Genomic DNA, 16,953 nt, shown 5'->3' with positions numbered 1-16,953 from the left:
TGCCAACCCTCCCGAATTTTCCGGGAGACTCCCGAAATTCAGCGCCTCACCCGAAAACCTACCGGGACAAATATTCTCCCAAAAATCTCCCGATTTTCAGCCGGAGCTGGAGGCCACGCCCCCTCCAGCTCCATGCGGACCTGAGTGAGGACAGCCTTTTTTTTTTTATGACAGGAGGACAACAGGGTGACAAGAACTAAATCATCCAGACTAGAGATAAATTCTATTATTATGTTTATCTTGCCTGAAAATAAATATATTTATTAATTACAAAAAAAACTAAATACATTTTTACTATATTTTGCTAAAAACATCAAAATTAATTGTGTTTTTATATGTATTTTTTCTGACTCCTTATTACATCCCGCCATAGAATCATACATTAAAATAAACATGTATGAAATAATTAATTTTAAATGATCATAATAATTCATTTAAAATGACCATATTTAATTATAAAAACAATTGCTTGTTTATCAACAACTTTAGCATTTTATTCATTACATTTTGAAGCTCTCAGAGGCCAAGTTATGTTATATCCTTAAGATTTATTTATGCAAGTTTGAAGTATCAATTATCTAAACACAGTTTTGTTTGCATATTTTCAGGATGTAGATATATATATATATATATATATATATATATATATATATATATATATATATATATATATATATATACATATATATATATATATATATATATATATATATATATGTATGTGTATGTGTATGTATATATATATGTATATATATTTCATATATATATATATATATATAAATGTATGTACTGTATGTATGTATGTATGTGTGTATATATATATATATATATATATATATATATATATATATATATATATATATACATATATATGAAATACTGAATTCTAGCTGTCAATATACACCTCCCCTCTTAACCACGCCCCCGCCCACAATCACGCCCCAGTCCCACCCCCGACCACGCCCCCCCACCCCTATCCCCCCACCTCCCGAAATCGGAGGTCTCAAGGTTGGCAAGTATGTTGTAGACATCGTTTTTAGGTCCAGAACTATGAAATAAGTGCCAATGTTGTCAGCATTAGCGGGGCTCTTCAAGTTTGATTGAACTTAACTTATACTGCTCATTCAATTTAAAGAGGAGATTGACTTATATGATATTTGCAGGCTCACACTGTGCCTTTTTCTAAGCCATTTGTTGTTGGATTGTTTAGCCTTGAAAATGGTCTGATTACTACATTGTAGGAGTGTTGTGGTTGTGCAAAAAACATTCCACTGAGTGAGACTGATGTGACCTGCTGGTTTGACTTCATCGTTTGTAAACTGAGTATGTGGAACACACACTTACTGGTGACGTCATACCACCTGACCTTCAGTATCAGAATTCCTGAAATACTGACAGAAATAGAATTTTCAGGTGCCAAAACGTGAATGATTGACTTGTGATGTTTTCCCCATAAACATACATTTCATGGCAATATTGGGCTTACTAAAAGTCCAGCTTTACTTTAGATACATCGGTGCAGGTAATTTACTTGTCAAACTTTTAAATACAGTACAAAGTGTATACAATACAAATACAAAATACGCATGTAGAAACACAATATATACACATCTATTTGCATTTCACAAAATCAATAAATCTGTTGTTGAACGGTCTTCTATGTTATGGCATTGTGCTAAAAATTCAATAAAACAATAGAAAGCTATTTGCTCTTTTACCGTAATCTTTTCATGCATTATTTGTTTTGCTCAGAACAGTTTGCTGTGGCATTTCTTATCTGGCTGCTAGACCTACTCATTGCTGCTTGTCTTTTCTTAAATGTCAAGTCCTATTAATACCAGTTAGTCAACTACATTTTTACAGAGACACATTTTCAGAAAGAAAAGGACCCCCTGACTATTGTTCTATTATATTTGTGGCATTTAAAGGTTTTCTGAATCAGTGCACAGAAACACATTCCTATAATCAAAAACTAGAATAGTCTATGGCTGATTTATACAGTTCTTAAAAATACTATGTGTATATTCTCAAGTATTATCCCACTATTTTCAATGTCACCTATAACACAAAATATATCAAATATCTTAGCATATGTTGACCTACTGCTTTTGTGGTTATTGTAAACATGCGTAGAGTTAGAATATGGTACATTACATATTTCCAGTTTCTCATTACAACATGTCCAAAAAGGTGAAGGAAGAAGCACAGTTTATTTAATCCTATCCCTTTTCTATTTCATAGCAATTTCTAACACAATTATTTGTTCACTTCCTGTGCTCGATTTTTAACACAAACAAGTTAAATAGTTCTCATGAATAAATGATGCAATAAATAAGATGATCTAATTTTTTGATAAGGTTCAAGATGTTTATATAGATGTTTCTTCCTTGTATTTTGTAAACACTTTGCGTTTAAACAGTTTCTAAACTCGATCATTAGTGCATTGTTTAAATTATTTTGCTTAATCCATTCCATAATTGAATTCCACATACTGATATACTAAAAGTTTTAAGGGTTCTATGTGCATACAAATGTTCTCTTTTGTTAAGAAGAATTGTTTTACATTCTTGGGAAGTATGCTTTGTACATAAGTTTAGCTGTTTGAAAAAGCACTAAGTCGTTTAATTTCAATACTTTTGATTCAATAAAAAAGGGCTTGAATGTTTTCTATATCCAACATTATGTAATATCTTAACTGACTTTAGCATCTTAAATGCACAAAATGTATCTAAATAGTCGTTTGCATCATTTAAAATGTGTATTACAAATGTTCTGGTGATTCATCAGAACACTCTAAACAAGTAAGAGTGTGTTTTTTGTAGAACCTACTGAGTTGTGTAAAGAATTTCAAACTGATTTTTTGGGTCAAATGTTGAGATTACTAACAGCGCCACCATGTGGATCGTCACCCTTTTCTGTGCAGTGATTGGTTTAACAGTAGAAGAGAACAGTAGCTTACACAAAGAGTGCATACATAGTAAAACATTTGCATTTTTGCTTGACTGTAGGTAACTAGCAAATAATCTATATACTGTACTGAAGCTGCAACATATACTGATTGTGTCCGTGAAAAGAACTTGGCAATGTGTCAATCAAAACAAACACAACATGGCATAGTAAATCTAATGCAATAACTCCTACTGGGTGATCAGTGTAATCCAGCATGCTAACAATTGATTTGATACTTCATGCAGGAAGGAAACGTAAGTGGTTCAAGGTTGACGAAGCCATCCGGGTGCTGCAGAGCCACAGGCCTGTCCATGCAGAATACCTGCACAGATTCAAGAACACCCGCAATCCCACCTGCGGTCCGGTGTGTCACCCAAGTAACGGCAACACCCTGGGCTCCCAAGTGATGGACAACAACACCTCTCACTACGCTGTCCGCGCCAAACAAGCCTCAGATCTCGTCAACCGATAGAGAACTCTTGCTGGACTCCGAGATGGACTTACCTTAAACACACTGTTACCTACGTTACTTGTACAGACTCTTGACATTTAAGCTATGGAGTTCAAACTCCCCTGACATTGATTGGAAACCCATTTGGCTTGGAGAGTGCTAAATGTTTTCCGGTAGTATTGTTTATTTTTGTAGTAACCATCACCAGCTGTTTAAGCAAATGAGTCGATTCAAAAGCTTTCTGGTTCATTTTTAGAGGGCCGCTCCTCAAACTTGAAGGTTATTTCTAATTATTTCACAATGAGTAATATTTGATTGTTGGTGCAGCCATAGCAAGGCGAGTGCTGACTCTTGGAGAAGTCCAATCCTCAAAGTGCCTTAATGACAAAGCTAAATCTTTACCATTTGCAAGATGTTTTGAAAGAGTAGCTCATGTGCATGGATGAATACTGACTTATTTATACGTAGGGTGCAAAGGTACCTCATAGTTATACTTCGGTACGCTCCTCATGTTTAAGGGAATGGTTTTCGAAGTTTTTTTCTAAATTTTACCCATCACGCAATATCCCTAAAAAAAGCTTCAAAGTGCCTGATTTTAACCATCGTTATATACACCCGTCCATTTTCCTGTGACGTCACATAGTGATGCCAACTCAAACAAACATGGCGCATAGAACAGCAAGCTATAGCGACATTAGCTCGGATTCAGACTCGGATTTCAGCGGCTTAAGCGATTCAACAGATTACGCATGTATTGAAACGGATGGTTGTAGTGTGGAGGCAGGTAGCGAAAACGAAATTGAAGAAGAAACTGAAGCTATTGAGCCATATCGGTTTGAACCGTATGCAAGCAAAACCGACGAAAACGACACGACAGCCAGCGACACGGGAGAAAGCGAGGACGAATTCGGCGATCGCCTTCTAACCAACGATTGGTATGTGTATGTTTGGCATTAAAGGAAACTAACAACTATGAACTAGGTTTACAGCATATGAAATACATTTGGCAACAACATGCACTTTGAGAGTGCAGACAGCCCAATTTTCATCAATTAATATATTCTGTAGACATACCCTCATCCGCGCTCTTTTCCTGAAGCTGATCTGTCCAGTTTTGGAGTTGATGTCAGCAGGCCAGGGAAGCTAGGGTCGATATTCTTCTCTTGATCATCTTCGGTGGCATAAGGGACGGTGTGAGCCAAGACATCCAGGGGGTTTAGCTCGCTCGTCTGCGGGAACAAACTGCCGCCATTGCTTGCCGTGCTACCGAGGTCTTTTGTCCCTGAATTGCTCCCACACTCCGGCAGATTCAATGGGGGTCTGGCGGCAGATTTCTTTGACTTTATCGTTGGAAATGCATCTGCTTTGAGTGTCGCAGGATATCCACACATTCTTGCCATCTCTGTCGTAGCATAGCTTTCGTCGGTAAAGTGTGCGGAACAAACGTCCAATTTCTTGCCACTTTCGCATCTTTGGGCCATTGGTGCAACTTGAATCCGTCCTTGTTCGTGTTGTTACACCCTCCGACAACACACCGACGAGGCATGATGTCTCCAAGGTACGGAAAACAGTCGAAAAAACGGAAAATAACAGAGCTGATTTGACTCGGTGTTTGAGAAAATGGCGGATCGCTTCCCGATGTGACGTCACGTTGTGACGTCATCGCTCCGAGAGCGAATAATAGAAAGGGGTTTAATTCGCCAAAATTAACCTATTTAGAGTTCGGAAATCGGTTAAAAAAATATATGGTCTTTTTTCTGCAACATCAAGGTATATATTGACGATTACATAGGTCTGGTGATAATGTTCCCCTTTAAAGATTTGGCTTAGTTTTTACACCAAATGCCCTTCCTGACACAACCCTCCAGTTAGTTTGGGCTTACTACTTAGATTTTCTGTAAACATATTACTTTTTTTTTCATGAAACTTAAAAAAATGCTGGCAAGAAATTTTACAATAAATTAAAAAAAATACATTTTAAAGTATAAAAATATATGATAGCTGTGCTATATTTTTAGGACATTAAAGTTCATCATGCCCCTGAAGTGCAGTAATAATAGTTCCAGCTTGTAACCCTGTCACCCATTTCTACTGAACACACTGCTTTCATCTTCCACTTGTCTTTGCCTGTTTACATATTTTGCCAGGAAGGCCAAGTGTTGTCAAACAGGAGAGTTAGTTTCCTTGGCACTATCCCTCGTCATGACTATCCTGCTACACTGAATTACAAAACCCAAAACCAGCAAAGTTGGCAGGTTGTGTGAATCGTGAATAAAAACAGAATACGATGACTTGCAAATCCTTTTCAACCTATATTCAATTGAATACACTGCAAAGACAAGATACTTAACGTTCGAACTGGTAAACGTTGTTATTTTTTGCAAATATTAGCTCATTTGGAATTTGATGCCTGCAAAATGTTTGAAAAAAGCTGGCACAAGTGGCAAAAACGACTGAGAAAGTTGAGGAATGCTCATCAAACACTTATTTGGAACATCCCACAGGTGAACAGGCTAATTGGGAACAGGTGGGCGCCATGATTGGGTATAAAAGCAGCTTCCATGAAATGCTAAGTCATTCACAAACAATTTTATGGGATGAGGGTCACCACTTTGTGAACAAATGCCTGGGCAAATTGTCCAACAGTTTAAGAGCAACATTTCTTAACGAGCTATTGCAAGGAATTTAGGGATTTCACCGTAATATCATCAAAATGTTCAGAGAATCAGGAGAAATCACTGCACGTAAGGCCGAAAACCAACATTGAATGCCCGTGACATTCGATCATTCAGGCATTACTGCATCAAAAACCGACATCAGTGTGTAAAGGATATCACCACATGGGCTCAGGAACACTTGAGAAAACCACTGTCAGTAGTTACTGTTCGTTGCTACATCTGTAAGTGCAAGTTAAAACTCTACTATGCAAAGCGAAAGCCATTTATCAACAACACCCAGAAACGTCGCTGGCTTCGATGGGCCAGAGCTCATCTAAGATGGACTGATTCAAAGTGGAAAAGTGTTCTGTGGTGTGACGAGTCCACATTTCAATTTGTTTTTGGAAACTGTGGAGGAAAAGAGGAAAAGAACCATCCGGACTGTTATAGGCGCAAAGTTCAAAAGCCAGCATCTATGATGGTATGGGGGTGTATTAGTGCCCAAGGCATGGGTAACTTACACATCTGTGAAGGCACCATTGATGCTGAAAGGTACATACAGGTTTTGGAGCAACATATGTTGCCATCCAAGCAACGCTATCATGGACGCTCCTGCTTATTTCAGCAAGACAAATGCCAAGCCACGTGTTACAACAGCGTGGCTTCATAGTAAAAGAGTGCGGGTACTAAACTGGCCTGCCTGTAGTCCAGACCTGTGTCCCATTGAAAATGCATGGCGCATTATGAAGCCTAAAATACGACAACGGAGATCCCGGACTGTTGAACAACTTAAGCTGTACATCAAGCAAGAATGGGAAATAATTCTACCTAAAAAGCTTCAACAATTGGTCTCCTCAGTTCCCAAACATTTACTGAGTGTTGTTAAAAGGAAAGGCCAAGTAACACAGTGGTAAAAATGCCCCTGTGACAACTTTTTTGCACTGTGTTGCTGCCATTAAATTCTAAGTTAATGATTATTTGCAACAACAAAAAAAGAAGTTATTCAGTTCGAACATTAAACACCTTGTCTTTGCAGTGTATTCAATTGAATATAAGTAGAAAAGGATTTGCAAATCATTGTATTCTGTTTTTTATTTACGATTTACACAATGTGCCAAATTCGCTGGTTTTGGGTTTTGTAAAACACAATTGAGAACCTGATAACATGTCTCTATTTATCTGTACAAACCACCCACTGAGTTGCTGGCACCAGCTTTCCACATACAATCTCCGGATAATCAAAACACATGAATAAATTGAACGGAAATGAAATAACTGAAAACAATTTCCAAGTTAAATTAATTAACTCAATTTGTAACATTTAACCTATAATATTTATAACTACCACCCACTTATAGTAGATGTGACCATATTTAGTTTTCAAAACTACAACCACATTGGAAGTCTAGGTCAGTGTTTTTCAACCACTGTGCCGCGACACACTAGTGTACCGTGAGATATTGCTTGGTGTGCCGTGGGAGATTATGTAATTTCACCTAATTGGGTTAAAAATATTTTTTGCAAACCAGTAATTATAGTCCGCAAATGTGCCGTTGTTGAGTGTCTGTGCTGTCTAGAGCTCGGCAGAGTAACCCTGTAATACTCTTCCATATCAGTAGGTGGCAGCAGTTAGCTAATTGCTTTGTATATGTCGGGAACGACGGTTTGCAAGTAAAAAGGTATCCAACGCTTAAACCAAAAATAAACAAAAGGCGAGTGCCGCTAAGAAAAGGCATTGAAGCTTAGGGATGGCTATGCAAAATGAAGTTAAAACTGAACTGGCTGCAAAGTAAACAAAAACAGAATGCTGGACGACAGCAAAGACTTACAGCATGTGGAGCAGACGGCGTCCACAAAGTACATCGGTACATGACATGACAATCAACACCAAAATAGGAGCGCAAGACAAGAACTAAAACACTACACACAGGAAAACACCAACAAACCCTAAATAAGTCAAGGCGTGATGTGACAGGTCGTGACAGTACACCTACTTTGAGACAAGAGCTATAGTGATGCATGGTTGGTCATAGTTTGAATTAATATCCAACAATTGCGAGAACGACTTTTTACTGTCAATATCGGCTGCTGAGTTTCATTTTTTAATGTTTTCTGCTGGTGGTGTGCCTCTGGATTTTTTCAATGAAAAAAATGTGCATCGGCTCAGAAAAGGTTGAAAAACACTGGTCTAGAGAATGTATGTCTTTTGACAAATCTGATTCTGGACAATATCTGACAGGGCAAAAAGGATTTCAATGTGCCTTGAAGCAGAGTGTTTGTAAACACATGCAATGCATATACTAAAACACTGACTTTCTTACAATTTGATAGACAGTATTTAGTGTTGTGATTAGCATTTATTCACACATCTCAGACTCTTGTTTGATAAGTTTTCCTATTTATTGACTCATAAACTCTTTGCAAGATATCAGGGAATACATTTGTGTTTGACTCAAATAATCTGCTGTGTACTTTCATGCTATTTTCAATTAAAAGTGTTGACCACCCAACAAGCGTTCAGCATAAGCTTGCTTTTTTTCCCAGGCGAGACGTGCTTTGTGTATATTCTGTGTTGATGAGCCATTCCTCCCAGACCCGCCCCTTCTCTGCTGCTGTTCTGCCCGCTCCTGGTCAGGTGTCTGTGCTACAGCGACGTCAACTTTCCGTTTGGGAAACTGATTTAACTTTGTGTACGGACAAACGCAGCCAAGGCCATGCTCAGGCGGATATTACAAATGGTAAGCTTTCGGCGGCACTGAGCTGATATATAGCCATTTTGTTGGGTCGAAGTGTTCATTTATAACGTGGAACCGTAGGCCCGTACTTTTCCAGTTTCTGACAGGAGTGCGCCATTTAGTGAGCGGCGTGTCGAGAGGGGCGGGAACCCATAAAGTAAGCAGAATAGGGGTAAAGAAACATGTCGCGGTCGGTTTATCAAGCGCTCCTTGTGTTGGGTTGACACTGTTAGCATTAGCTGCTAACCCGTTTCAATACATTCAAGACACTTTATTTAGTAGAGTAGCTATCCAGTACGTATGTTTCATACCACTAGAGCAATATACTTGTTTAACACATCAACGTACAAAACGTATCATTTATGAACAACATCAGCAGCCAACGCATTTGGTCGCCACATCCTGATGTTTTCATGGTTTCCGTTAGCTACTGTGTTTGGTTGATTCATCGACCATTCCCATAATGCTGGTGTTAGCCGTACACTGACTATTGCTCAACCCTGTTCGCTGTTTGACTGCAAATTCAAATTAAAACAACCATGGTATTTAACCAATTCCATATGAATGCTTATGATAGCTGCAGTGTGATTTTAGTTTTGCTGAACATTAGTTTTCCACCTAGGTAAAAATGTGCTCCTGCTAACCTATTCCAGGACTACATTACCCAGAATGCAGTGCAATGTGCATGATGATGACGCTAAAATATATACCCGTCCATTCATCCATCCATGTTCTACCCATTAACCGCAAAACAAAATCACCAAGCTTGATAAGTATTTCCTGTCACACCTACTTCACCATCTGTTATTTAGCTATAATTGAGTTATTCAGTCATGTAAACAACCATGTAGTCAGGATTAACAGCTTTCATTGCATAAGTGAATATATTATTTTAATTCGTTATTAGTCAATCCGGTTATGGTTATTGTTTTGATTGAAGTAAAGTGTGATGGTGCAAATTTACAGCCCACGTCCAGGCTTTCAATCATTTTATGTGGTCAAAGTCCAACTCCTGACACAGATACCTGACTGCATCAGTTTCAACATGTTTTTTTTCCAGAATGGGCCTTACATACTGTATAGATGCAGACATTCTTGATCTGACCTGCAATGAGGTGACCCTGTTTTGTCTGTGGTACTTCAGAGTATGAGGTGTTACATCAATTGAACCCTGGCCAGTGTTCCATCACATATCCTTTTATATAGCATTTGGAGAACTGCACCACTTAAAGCTATCAGTGAACAAGGCCTTTCGTGACGGTAGATGGCGGCTGTGGGAATATTTTCCTGCTGTAACCTGATGAGGCTAAGGAAAGATACAGCACTTATTGTTTCATCAATTTGTCAGGACCTTCAACTTCTACTCGTGTGTTCTTGTATTAATTCCAATGCACATTTTTTTACAGTTACAGCCCCCAGACTCAACAGAACTGTTATTTTATTGATGTCTCCCAATGGTTTAAAATAATCAATATCTCCTTCCATATAGATTTTTTGCTGTAATGGTCTAGTCTGCTAAATTCTTAATTTAGTTAAATTAATTTATGTGGTGCTTGAATTAACTACTGATTCTCCAAATATAACCAATCTTCTTTTTCAGACTCCTGGGAAAGCTGGCTCCCAGAATGCAGAGTCAGAGCAACCCAGCACAGATGTTAACCATGACCAAACCTCTGAGGTAGTTGGGATAAACTGTCTTTTTTATTTTTTATTTCTTTGAAGTAGAGCTAGGCCTGGGCCAATAAACTAATTGATCCAACAATAAAAGACTGAAATTCCCTTCAACACACCCTCAAACATTCAACTCTTCCTTAACTCCACTTATTCATACAGAAATAGCAATTATCCTTATCCGATTGTTGTACATTTTAATTCCTCTTCTGGTTTCTATCTCCAAATATACTACTAGTTATTTATGTCATGTTTGACATCTTAGTCTAATCGTATTGTTGCGTTGCAATCATGTTTATTGTTTTTTTTGCTTTTGCCATGGTAATTTTTCTCAATCGACCTTTACTTGTAAGATAAAGGTTAAATAAAAAGTACTCTATAACTTTGTTGTCATCGAAAAATTGTCGTCGAATTGTCGTCGAAAAATTGTCATCGAAAAATAGTCCATGTGTTTTTGTTTTTTCCGTCTCTCGCTTTCAACGGTACAAGACTCTCTGCATCGCTCTCAGCACCTGAGCACATTTATTCACTTATGGGATGAGAGCCGAGCATGTCGTTGTGGCTTGTGCAGCCCTTTGAGACACTTGTGATTAAGGGCTATATAAATAAACTTTGATTGCGCCACCCGCGACCCCGAAGGGAATAAGCGGTAGAAAATGGATGGATGGATGGATGATTGATTGATTGTTGATTGAATTCAATTAACGTAGTTAACCCTCTTGTCAACAACAATTTCAACACAGACAAATCAGCAAGTACCGTATTTTTCGGACTATAAGTCCCAGTTTTTTTCATAGTTTGGCCGGGGGTGCTACTTATTCTCAGGAGCGACTAATGTGTGAAATTATTAACACATTACCGTAAAATATCAAATAATATTATTTAGCTCATTCACGTAAGGGACTAGACGTATAAGATTTCATCGGATTTAGCTATTAGGAGTGACAGATTGTTTGGTAAACGTATAGCATGTTCTATATGTTATAATTATTTGAATGACTCTTACCATAATATGTTACGTTAACATACCAGGCACGTTCTCAGTTGGTTATTTATGCGTCATATAACGTACACTTATTCAGCCTGTTGTTCACTATTCTTTATTTATTTTAAATTGCCTTTCAAATGTCTATTCTTGGTGTTGGGTTTCATCAAATACATTTCCCCAAAAAATGCGACTTATACTCCAGTGCGACTTATATATGTTTTTTCCTTCTTTTTTATGCATTTTCGGCCGGTGCGACTTATACTCCGGAGCGACTTATACTCCAAAAAATACGGTATGCCAAATTCGTAGGAAAGTGAAACCTAACGCAATTTTTCCAATGTGGGAAAAAACCTGTATTTTAGGATGTTCAATATTGTTGAAGTGCAATTTTTGCTAAAATAAATCGAGAGTATTTTTTCATTTCTATTGTACGTTTACCTAATTAGGATAATTAAATGTTCTTGACTTTACAATGGTTATAAAAAAACTAACTATTGAGACATCAAAGTTTATTGCGTTTGAAATAAATAATTGCATTATTATTATATACTATGATTAAATTAGTGCTTATTTTTTTCTCAAAAATAATGCTGGCAAAATACTCTTGATCTGCATTGATTTTTCGGACAATATTTTCCCATATATTCGGCCCACGTCTAAGTAGAGTTCTTAATATTAAAGTGGTTGGTTATGATAATGTGTACCACTGTTTACAGGGCTTCATCTGTCCTCAATGCATGAAGTCCCATAACTCTGCAGAGGAATTGTTCAAGCACTACGAGCTGTTCCATGACACGGGAGACCTCCCTGCTCATATGGCCCCTACAAGGTGGCGTTGACATTTACTCATTCATCTATTTTTTATACCAGTTGATTTATGGCAAGAATCTGGGTACACCTAAATGAGACAATCACAGGACAAATTATAATTGATTAAACTTCATTTTTTTCGTCTAGGGAGGACCTCTCAATGTTACGGCAGGAGGTGCAAGACCTTCATGTCTCGCTTAAGGTATGCTCAACTTTTTACACTATATTTATAGGCAGTAGTTAAAATAAAACATTCTTTGTTCTCCTCTCCTACTTAGGAAGAAAGATGGTTCTCTGGTGAGCTGAAAAAAGAGCTAGACAAAGTTCAAGGACACCTGAAGCAAGTAATTCCTTTAAGATGTTCAACATGTATTAAAGTGGCTTCATTGAATAGAAACATTGTTAAATAGTTTGTCATAGACATGATGGCTACGCTTTTTCATGCGGTATTTTGTCACACTGTTTTTCTTCAATTCCGCAGAATGACGAACAGATGAGTTCGGAGGATTCAGGTGGTTGTTGCGCCACACACACACATGCATACCAAAAATTGCAACAATGTCACTAATGTGTGCTCCTCATTCCTTTTTAGTATTAGAAAAGAAGTTGAATGAAGCAGAGACAGAAAAGTTCAACATTAAGCAGATGAAAGACCTTTTTGAACAGAAGGCTGCCCAGCTGGCCACAGAGATAGTAGGTCAGTGTGGGCATGTGACTGGGAGGCTCCTATGCAATTTTTTTTATTTGACCTTTTATGTTTTTGATTTAAAGATCATAACTTTGATACGATTGTAATAAATAGTGTTTTGTGTACACCAGACATAAAGTCTCGCTATGATGAAGAAAGAAGTTTGAGGGAAGCTGCTGACCAGAAGCTTTCCAAACTAACTGAACAGCTGCAGCAGGAGAAAAAGGCGACAGAGGGTCTCCACACTGAACTGGTAAAACCCGCAACAGGATTCCATGGTGTCAAAAACATTAAGCAAAAAATGTTGAATCGAGGGATTGATTGATCTTCGATCAGGTTCGGCCGATTTTTGTAAATAAAAAAGTAAGTGATCACCATTGCCAAATAATGCTTTTCAATGCCGATCACAGACGCCGATCCCTTCTGGGTGATGCTTTATTTACTTTTAGTCCCCCGGCTGACAAGCGACTGGCAGCTAATTATGTCTTTTAATGTGGAGCCTCTCCCCTAAGATAATAATAATCACCTCCATTAAGGCAAATGAACTGCATTTTTAGTATCTCATGTATCCATTATCACTGGAGGACAAGGCTAACCTTGTTACACAATGAGAGCAAACCAAGAGCAGGCATTGTAATAGCTAAGCTAACCGCTAAGCTAGCTTTAAACAACACAAAAGAGCTTAGTAAACTTTTTAAGAAGTGTAGATGAACCACATTACAGCAGAGAGTCAGCCGCTATTAACATGAAGTTAACATCATTAACTGTGGTATGACATTTTCATATCAATTTTCTACCGCTTGTCCCTCTCGGGGTAGCGTGGGGGCTGGAGCCTATCCCAGCCGCCCTTGGTCAGAAGGCGGAGTACACCCTGGACAAGTGCCACCTCATTGCAAGGCAAACAGAGATAAACAGACAACATTCACACTCACATTCACACACTACGGCCAATATGGTGTTGCCAATCAATCTATCCCCAAGTGCATGTCTTTGCAGGTGGGAGGAAGCCCGAGTGCCCGCAGGGAACCCACGCAGTCACAGGGAGAACATGCAATACAATTAGATTTAAACAAGACTCTAGAAAGAGGATAATATAACAACAACTGTTGGTGTGTCAGAATTGTCACAGTCAGTAAACGACATTTAAGAGGAGGGCGTATTGATCGATAAATTGGTAGTGTCGATACAAAGGGTGTCAGTAGTAGTATCAATACACAGTATGAACGATACTAAAGTGATTAAATCGCTATTTTCTTTTTTTTTGGCAATGTTTACAAACTTTCGGGAATAATTCCCTGAACACAGGAAGATATCGAGGGCAAAAACCAAAGGATGCAAATGAGCAATAAATAGCAGTTTTGGATTTTTCTATTTTTAGTTATTGTGTATTAGTGACTTACCTTTGCTCAAACAATTTGTATGTCATAAGAGAAAATTAGAAATGAGTTTAAATATTGTGTTGATATTTAAAGTTAAAGTTAAAGTTAAAGTACCAATGATTGTCACACACACACTAGGTGTGGCGAGATTATTCTCTGCATTTGACCCATCACCCTTGATCACCCCCTGGGAGGTGAGGGGAGCAGTGGGCAGCAGCGGTGGCCGCGCCCGGGAATCATTTTGGTGATTTAACCCCCAATTCCAACCCTTGATGCTGAGTGCCAAGCAGGGAGGTAATGGGTCCCATTTTTATAGTCTTTGGTATGACTCGGCCGGGGTTTGAACTCACAACCTACCGATCTCTGGTTCCACTAGGCCACTGAGTGGCCTAGTGGAACCAGAATCATATTTTTTGGCCACGTATGTTTAACACACAAGGAATTTGACCTGGTACTGTGCTCTCTTTATGCAATGCAAGAAACAAAGAAAAAATGTAGCGATTGTTACACTGTCAATAGCACTCGCCATAAATAAATTGAAACATTTACAGTTAATACATGTGATCGCTATTGGAGTTGGGCGACCTCAGTCATGGATGATCGGTATGGGAATCAGCAGCATAAAACCCTGATTGGAACATCCCTAGTTCAATCTCCAATGTACTGTATTCCTGTGCGTGTACCAACTGCCTCTGTACTGCCCTCCAGCTGCAGCGACCCGGTGTGGAGGATGTTGAGGTATTGCAGAGGGAGCTTGTGCAGGTTCAAACACTGATGGACAGTATGACCCGTGAGAGGGAGGATGAGTCGGAGCGCCTCAGAAACCACTATGAAAAACTACAGGCTAATTTCACTACCTCAGAGGTGAGATGGATGCAATATATTACATTTGTTACTGCGCCCTATTTCACTTCAATTGTTCTTAAAGGGGAACATAAAAAACAGAAAAACATATGTGTGCTTGTCTCACATAATAACTGTGAGTGATAGGCAAAATTACAAAAACAGTGCAGTTCCCCTTTAAGTCATCCATTGAACTTTTCTGTCAAGTAGCACAAAATTTGCTCTGTGTATGACAGATTGATTAATTAAGAGTAGGAGTGTAACGATTCTTTTTAACAAAGGTTCGATTCGATATTTGTGGTTGCTGATACGATTCAGGGACGATATTTTTTTTTAGAAAGATATGATAGTATAAAAGGTATAAAAGAAAGGGCATCTCTATCCTCCAAAACCGCACTAAAAGAACACCTCCAGGCAACTTCAACCCTAAACTAACACCCTCCCCGGATTGTTGTAAACAATCAAATGCAGATATTTTTCTTATGCCTTCTGATCTCTCTCTCTCTCTCTCTATGTCCACTACTTGCTGTACATATCCTACCAAGTCAGACCTACGCTGTTTCAATATCAATTTCTCTGTTCTCAATTGTTGATGACTGATGATAACAACCAAACCTAACCCCGCCCCCCCTCCACACCCCGAATTGTAAATAATGTAAATAATTCAATGTATACACCCTGATGATTTTCTTGTGTGATGACTGTATTATGATGATAGTATATATGATAGTATATATCTGTATCATGAATCAATTTAAGTGGACCCCGACTTAAACAAGTTGAAAAACTTATTCGGGTGTTACCATTTAGTGGTCAATTGTACGGAATATGTACTTCACTGTGCAACCTACTAATAAAAGTCTCAATCAATCCGAAACGATTCAGTGAGTTTAAATCGATTCAGTAACTTTTTATCCAAAAAAATTAACCAGTGTGAATGTGAAATAAATACTGTATACTGGACACTGCAGGTGAAGTTTCCTATATTTCTTACACGGGAATTAGGTTTTTGATTGATTGATTTACACTTTTATTAGTAGATTGCACAGTTCAGTACATATTCCGTACAATTGACCACTAAATGGTAACACCCGAATAAGTTTTTCAACATGTTTAAGTCGGGGTCCACGTAATCAATTCATGGTAGATAGGTAGCGAATCAGGTATAAATTACTTATGAACACAAACATGCAAGTAAAAACCATTAATGGCCAATGCATTCACATCTTATGTGACTAAAGTGCAACCAACTTTTAGGTTGAATTAACTGCTCACATTTTCAACATTCAAGCAATTTTCCATAAAAGTACACTAACCAACATTTTAAGAGTATTTTTACCTGCTTAATAATCAAATCAAATGACTTCTCTTTGAGTTACAGGAGTCTGTGCGTTGCGGTAACTTGCACCTCTGTCACTTCTGTTGTGTCGGCTGCGTCTTTCGTGATGTAAGGTTGTGTATTGGCTTTATCATCGTGTTGTGGCGTTTGTATTTGTCGTGGCTTTTGCAATCGTGCTGTAGCTAAAAGTTATGATATCGTAATGCCTGGCAATGGAAGAAGGAGAGACACAGTCGAAAGTATATTCTCAGGCGCTTTCTTAACAAGCGTTAACAAACTCAGGGAATCAAAACACATATATACTAGAGCTGCTGTTCGCCAAAACTCTTGTTTGGACACTCAACACTCAGTTAACTAGTCTGCTGCACTCGCACACACAACAGCACCACCTCTTAAAGGCACACAGTCACATGTCACAAATAATACACTATTGTCTTGTGGCG

General features: G+C 38.3%; 2 protein-coding genes across 4 annotated transcripts in view; both read left to right on the top strand.

The window, feature by feature from the left end:
- Positions 1–4,708, top strand: part of nudt4a (nudix (nucleoside diphosphate linked moiety X)-type motif 4a) — a 47,433-nt gene extending 42,725 nt beyond the window's left edge. For both annotated transcript variants that reach the window (XM_061969919.1, XM_061969917.1), the window contains one exon: positions 3,195–4,708. In XM_061969919.1, coding sequence (XP_061825903.1) covers positions 3,195–3,421 — 227 coding nt within the window. In that variant the 3' untranslated portion in view covers positions 3,422–4,708. The remainder of the gene's footprint in view (positions 1–3,194) is intronic.
- Positions 4,709–8,653: 3,945 nt separating this feature from the next.
- The window catches only part of eea1 (early endosome antigen 1), a 36,190-nt gene continuing 27,890 nt past the window's right edge, over positions 8,654–16,953 (top strand). For both annotated transcript variants that reach the window (XM_072913931.1, XM_072913930.1), the window contains exons 1-9: positions 8,654–8,795; positions 10,393–10,470; positions 12,168–12,280; positions 12,409–12,463; positions 12,540–12,605; positions 12,743–12,773; positions 12,854–12,958; positions 13,081–13,202; positions 15,037–15,192. In XM_072913931.1, the coding sequence (XP_072770032.1) occupies positions 8,772–8,795; positions 10,393–10,470; positions 12,168–12,280; positions 12,409–12,463; positions 12,540–12,605; positions 12,743–12,773; positions 12,854–12,958; positions 13,081–13,202; positions 15,037–15,192 (750 nt within the window). In that variant the 5' untranslated portion in view covers positions 8,654–8,771. The remainder of the gene's footprint in view (positions 8,796–10,392; positions 10,471–12,167; positions 12,281–12,408; positions 12,464–12,539; positions 12,606–12,742; positions 12,774–12,853; positions 12,959–13,080; positions 13,203–15,036; positions 15,193–16,953) is intronic.

Source organism: Nerophis lumbriciformis, linkage group LG10 (genome assembly GCF_033978685.3).
Source record: "Nerophis lumbriciformis linkage group LG10, RoL_Nlum_v2.1, whole genome shotgun sequence".
Lineage (NCBI taxonomy): Eukaryota > Metazoa > Chordata > Actinopteri > Syngnathiformes > Syngnathidae > Nerophis > Nerophis lumbriciformis.
The sequence above is the reverse complement of the archived record's forward strand: the minus strand, read 5'-3'. Positions and strand labels throughout refer to the sequence as shown.